Source organism: Argentina anserina, chromosome 1, assembly GCF_933775445.1.
Source record: "Argentina anserina chromosome 1, drPotAnse1.1, whole genome shotgun sequence".
Classification (NCBI taxonomy): Eukaryota; Viridiplantae; Streptophyta; class Magnoliopsida; order Rosales; family Rosaceae; genus Argentina; species Argentina anserina.
The window spans coordinates 14,014,260-14,021,068 of NC_065872.1; the positions used below are offsets into that span (position 1 = coordinate 14,014,260).

At 44.6% G+C, this 6,809-nt stretch overlaps 1 protein-coding gene across 1 annotated transcript; it reads right to left on the bottom strand.

Moving 5' to 3' along the window:
• Positions 1-304: 304 nt before the first annotated feature.
• On the bottom strand, positions 305-4,539 carry LOC126789417 (systemin receptor SR160). The gene has a single exon (XM_050515570.1). It carries the CDS (start codon positions 4,179-4,181, stop codon positions 612-614), a length of 3,570 nt encoding a protein of 1,189 aa, XP_050371527.1. The 5' UTR covers positions 4,182-4,539; the 3' UTR covers positions 305-611.
• Between the last annotated feature and the right edge of the window lie 2,270 nt (positions 4,540-6,809).

Genomic DNA, 6,809 nt, shown 5'->3' on the forward strand with positions numbered 1-6,809 from the left:
TCGGCTGCGTTTTTAAAATTTCAAACTTGAAACATCATCTCATACATGGGAGATAAATATCAGTGAAACTAGTTGGCGTTCATTATTAGTATTGTTGTATTTGTTCTTGGAATTATATCAAAGGCACATGGTTTTGGCACGCTACATGAATATAATTGAGTAAAATTTGGGGGTACCAAGATAGAGTAATGCAAACAAATCAGCTAGTATCTTGGGAGGAAAGCTAGGAGGAAAGTGCCAAAAAGACTGTCCAGTTAGTCATCATCAATGAAGTGATACATGCAACTGTTTATGTTTTTTTGAAGATTTTATCTGAATCCAATGCAACTCTAATGGAGATGAACTGAGAATCAATGTTTAAACCATGAAGCAACTGAGGCTGTTGATATACACATTTTATAACAAGTTAAACAGCCTTCTATGTATAAAATGAAAAGATTACATACACTAAATGGTACAGAAGTAGAGACACAGAAGCAGCTCCACAGCAATTGCAGTTGGAAACAAGAGGGAAAATTTTTGGGGAAGCTTACAGCACATCATCCATCCCCACCTTCTTGTTTCTTCGTTCTTCCAACTAATTCACTTGAAAATTGGTTTAAGCTTTGAAGCTATTGCTTGCCAGGTTCAGGGTCTTCTTTTATGCTCATCTCAACCATTTCAACTGCACCGAAACCTCCATCTTCGGTGGCTATGGTTGATTGGGAGTCCATCCCGGATCCTGCTTGGATTTCCTTGAACATTGCCATGACTTGAATCATCGTAGGGCGGCGCCATGGCCTATCATCCAAACATGCGCAAGCTACCTTTAAGTGGTGTAACAGCTCAATCTCAAGGGTCGGATCCTCTTTCATGAGCTCTGGATCAAAAACATCACTTATTTTTAATTTAGCATGTTGTTTCACCCAACCAACAAGATTATTGTCACCAAAATCTGCTGAATCCGTAGGACGTCTTCCTGTTAGAAGCTCGAGCAATACTACACCATAACTATAAACATCCCCTTTGGTAGAACATCTGAAACTCTGGTAGTATTCTGGAGGAACATAACCGGGTGTGCCTGCCAAAGTGCTCACACTCAAATGAGTGTCCATTGCACTCATAAGCCTAGCCATTCCAAAATCGGAGACTCTGGCTTCTAAGTTCTCATCGAGAAGGACATTGCTCGATTTCATGTCCCTATGAATGATGTGAGGAATGCAATTGTGGTGAAGAAAGGCCAGTCCTCTTGCAGACCCAATGGCAATCTTCCTCCGTGCAGACCAACTCAGCTTGATACCTTTCTTCTGGTCATGAAAAACATCATCTAAGCTTCCGTACTTCATGTACTCGTAGACTAACAGCCGTTCTTCTCCAACTTTGCAGTATCCAAGGAGGGGAACAAGGTTTCGGTGCTTGATCTTCCCAATAGTTTCCATTTCAGCAGTGAATTCACGATCACCTTGTCCACTGATGTGTTTCAATTTCTTGATGGCAACAATGCTGCCATCCTTCAATTGGGCCTTGTATACATCCCCAAAACCACCAGAACCTATAAGACTCTCATCGTGGAAGCCATTGGTAGCCTCAAGAAGATCTGCGAAAGTGAGCTTTTGAAGTGGCTTCTCAAACGTGGAAAGGTTAATGCTTAATGCCTCTCGGGCACCTGTAAGCTTCCAGGCAGTACCCGAATGGGAACGACTGTCCACATAAACATCAAGACCTGAATCCTTCTTTCTTCGCCTTTTCCTGGTCTCGATTGCAACAATAAGCAAACCAAAGATGCAGAAGAGGGTGAAGAGCAGTCCCATTGCCACACTTCCTGCCAGGGACGCTTTTTTATGAGACTTGTGGTGCCCATTTCCATTTAGCCCAGTAGCAGCAGCTCCACAGGGAGTCAAGGGGTAGCCACAAAGGTTTGAATTGTTCACGAATCTGTAAGCAGGAAATGTCTCGAACTGGCCTGAATCGGGAATCATACCCGACAGACGGTTGTTTGACAAATCAATCTCCATCAGCATGGAAAGGCCAACCAAAGACTGAGGGATGCTTCCATCAAGGCTGTTGCTAGATAAATCAAGAATGTTAAGGTCCTTCAATTTCCCCAACTCTTCTGGGATTGCTCCAGAAATATTGTTATGGCCCAAATTTAGAATGTAGAGATAATACATAGTCCCAATCTCTTTCGGAATGCCACCCGACAACCTATTATGCGAAATGTCAAGAAAAATCATGGTCCCATTGTGATCAAATGTTGGTTGGAGAATACCTCTATACACTCTAGTGAAGTTGCAGGGGTTTCTGGTCGAAAGCCTGTTCAATCGCTCCTGCCTTATCCCAGCAAACTCGAGCAAATTCCCTGCTCCGTGGCACTCCTTGCTCCCATCATTCTTGATATACACGTACGTCTTCGAAGCAACAAAATTCACCGCAATGTTGCCACTCTGCTTGAAAAGCCCCGGAGGGATCGGACCATTCAACAAGTTCGTATTGAGATCCAGCCAGATCAAGCTCCTACAGTCCCCCAGCTCCGGCGGAATGCTCCCATGGAACGAGTTGTTACTCAGCTTCAGTATCGCCAGCTTCGGCAGCTTCCCAATCCACGCCGGAATCTCGCCACTCAGCTTGTTATTCGCCAGCGAAATCCAGCTCAAGTTGGTGCAGTTGCTCAGCCCAACCGGAATCGTCCCCGTCAGCTCATTGAAGTCCAGAATGAGATTCTCCAGCGCGCCGAGATTCCTCAGCTCCTGCGGAATCTCGCCGCTGAGCTGATTCAACCAAATGATCAGGTCCCTCAGCTGCGACAGAGACCCCAAGCTCCAAGGGATGGTCCCCGTGAGGTAATTGAAGCTCAAATCGAGCGCTACCAGCTGACTACAGTTGCTGAGAGAAGCCGGAATCGTGCCGCCGAACTTGTTGTTCTGAAGATAAAGCTCCTTCCAGTTGTTCCTTGCATCCTCGCACAGCCAGGCCGGAATAGACCCGGTGAAATTGTTGGAGCTCAGATCCAAGCTCTCCAAGTACGAAAGCTGCGAGAGAGACCGAGGCAGAGTGCCTACAAAGTCGTTGAGTGAGAGAGACAGCCTCTTCAGGTTGGTGAGCTTGAGGAGAGTCCCGACGGGGAGCTCGCCGGAGAAGAAGTTGTCGGAAATGTCCAGAGTCTCGAGGGAAGAACATGAGCTCAATGCGTCGGGGACTGTACCGGAGAGATTGTTCATGGAAAGATCTAGCTCCAGTATAGACTCACACGACCGGAGCAAGCTGGCCGGGATTGTGCCCTGGAAGTCATTTCCGGCGAGGGAGAGGAACTCGAGCTTCTCGGCGGGAATGGCCGGGATGAGGCCGGAGAAATGGTTGCTGGAGAGGTTGAGGAAAGTGAGGTGAGAGCAGGAAGAAAGAGCGCGCGCGACGTCACCGGAAAACTTGTTGCCGGAGATGTCGAGGCGCTCGAGAGCTAAACACTCCCCGAAAGACGGAATCTCAGCCGTGAAGTTGTTGGAGGACAAGTCGAGAAGCTCGAGCTTCTGGCAGGCGGAGACGCTGACGTCGCCGGTGATCTTGTTCCCTTTGAGGACAAGCTTCACGAGCTCACCGCAGCCGTTGGATAAGATCCACGGCAGGGCGGGGCCGGAAATCTTGTTGAAGGAGAGGTCGAGGACCCGGAGGGAGAGCCCGAAGCGAGGGGCCGGGTCTTTAGCATTGAAGTCTAGAAGGTTCGAGGAGAGGTTGAGAGACTTGAGGGCGGAGCATGAGCCTAACAAAGCGACATCAGTTAATGGGCCGGAGAGGGTGTTGTGGGACAGATCTAGGGCGGAGAGGAGAGGGCTGCACTTGGATTTCGGAGAGAAAGAAACCGGGCCGGAGAGGGAGGCGGATTTCAAGGAGAGGGATTGGAGGGAATCAATGGTCATTAAGAAAGTGGAGACAGTGGTGAGGTTTGTGGAGAGGGGGAGGAAGCTGAGGTCGATGGAGGAGACGCGGGTTTGTTTACAGGAGACGCCGGAAAAGAGACATGGGTTTTGGTCAGGGAGCCAACTGGACAGGAGGGTGGGTTTGGGGAGGGAGTATTTGAAGCTGAGGAGCTGTTGGGAGTCTTTGTAGGCTGTAGAAGAAGAAGAAGAAGAAGAGGGAGTAGTAACAGAAAGCAAGAAAAGGAGGAGGAGGAGGAAGAAGAAGTGGGAAATGGGCATGTGGGGTTTCATTTTTAGACAGGTTTAGGGGGGAGATAAAGAGAGAGAGAGAGATGGGTTATGGTTCAGGTGCTGAGGTCTGCCATTAGAGAAGAGAGAGAGCTCAGAGAGGAGAAGGAAGAAGAAGGTGATATGATACCTCAGCTGGGTCAAAAGTCTGAGTGAGGAAGGTGAGAAGGGTATTTATCAAAGTGGACAGAGCCAGGGTTACTCACATGGCATGTGACCCTCTCCCTCTCTTCTCCTTCTTCTCTCTCTCTCTCTCTATCTCAGTCTTCTCTGGCTGTTTGTCTGCAATTAGAACTCTTAGATAATCCCCCGTCAACTTTTTAATCTCTCTGTGAAACTGAAAATGGTTTCTTTGTTTCTCTAAGAGAATGAAGGTTGTGGGTTGTTTAATTAAGAAAATGGAGATGATGATTATTCTTTCTTTTTCTCTCTTTCTCTATGCAATATGCATGATGGAACTATAATTTTTATGGGGTTGTCTCTCTAGCTTTTCTGGCTTTTTCCGCGTACGTGAGATATCGGAAAAACATGGATGGATCTATCACTGTCAATTTATCAAGATTCCATCTCTTAATTTATTGCTTCCCACTTTGTTTTTCATTTTAGTAAAGTATTCATTTAGATCACCATAATAATTAAACTCAGAGTTGCAATTACCAATAGATATGAGATGACCTCATTCTCACTTCTAGCCATTACTTTAGTATAACAAAATTCACACATCACTTAACAAAAAATATTTGAATGCGAGAAGTAAGCATTATTCATTGTATGAAAAATAGGTATCAAGGGAGATAAAAAGTCTTAACCTCGTGTAATATGTTACTATTACATTGACCCCCTGAAGAGAATATCTTAAAATTTCAGTTTCGATTCTATAGTGCTTAGGTAGTTATGGTGCACGATATCATCGTTCTTTAATCAGATAACCTCGTCCTTTGTGTGACCAAACAATATTACCTCGGTCGGTAAGCTCGACCTTGCTACAGACGCTCGTGTCTCTAAAAAACTGGCTCGGAACGTGTCCTAATATAATCCAAAAGAAATGAACAAAAAAGGGCCCCCAGTACAATACTTTCACGCTCGGGACAGCACGGTATATATAACGCTTCGGCTAAAGACTATCTCATTGGCATGTGTAGTACACGCGCTTTAGATACAAATGAGATAAACTGACTGTGTAATTATTAGTAACTGTACGTGTGAGTTGCAGTGTGTGACCTTACGCAGGGGGGTCCTAGGTGCCAATCAATATGACTCGTCAGTAAATTCGGACGGTCAACATTGAACTGCTGAGGGCAGAATTGACTGTACTGTCAGTACAACCGGTTGTTGTGTTGCGGATCTAGTAGTAACTCTAGGAGAGAGACTACAAAGTAGAGAATAGTACATAAATGCCCGTTATTGGTGACAGGGGTAGGCTGAAATCTGTGAGGGTATTTAAGACAATATAAACTCCCAGGTGAAATTTTTGTGACGTTGGGAATAACAATGTGATTCCAAAATAAATCAGTTAGGATAATAGAAGGAATCAGTTTTTTGACCCAAAAAAGTGACTTGAACTAACAGGAGGTAGCTCAAAGCCTCAAAGTTTTGAACATAATGTACAAACAGATATTGACCTGAGTGACTTCAGATTTTTTTTATACATATATATAGTAAATAAGGCGATTAGTATTTCAATTTGAAATGCAAAGAATGCAGTCATAGAACAACATACGTGAAGAGAAGACAAGAAATATTTAAGCAAAGAAGCAATGACAACACCAAGAAAAAATCAATAAGTAAAGCCGACATAAGCTAAAATGACAATTGTTTCGTAAAATACTACCATATGGTTGTTGCAAAGAAAAGAAAAAAATATATCAAATAATAAAAGTCGTGATTCGCGCACGCATACTTCTAAAATACACATTACTCTATTATATCCTCAATTCGTGACACGCCACCGAAAGTCAATTTACGAAAAATTATTACAACACTATACACCAAATGATTCAAAAACTCAATCGGTTCAAATGCCAAGATTCATCCTTACTTCATGCCAAGAACATATTGATCATTACAAAAACTACAACTCCGAAAAAAATTATCATCCTCTTTCTCAAGTATAGTCACTAGTCGTCCAAAATGCCGGTGCCAATTTCTAAATCATCATCTACATTTAGGGCTCCCCAAATCTCTCCCTCCCTTTTTCCCCTTTCTCCGTTTCTAAAGTGAGAAAGCAAACAAACAAGGTTGCGTGGCCGGATCCACCAAAGGCAGTAAAAAATTTCCGAACATAATACCCATCAGTTAACCCACCGTCACTTTGTCTCTTCCTCCCCAAAAAAGCATAAGAACCAAACAAAAAGTTACCGACTTCTGCTAACGACATCCGGATTTAACCAAAAAACCAGACTGACTCGACTGACGTACCAAATGGCCCTCCAGTAAAAACCACCCCCACCGTCTCTCCCTCGCGCGTTTAAACCACGCGCGAAGCTGCCATCATCACACGACGTGTCGTTTAATCCCCGGCGGGTATAATTCTCGTAGCTGTCACTCGAAGGCGCTAAAATTCTTCCTTTGATCATCTAGTCTGTCGCTGTCACACGCTCCTTCTCTCTCTCGAGGGCCCACCATGTATTT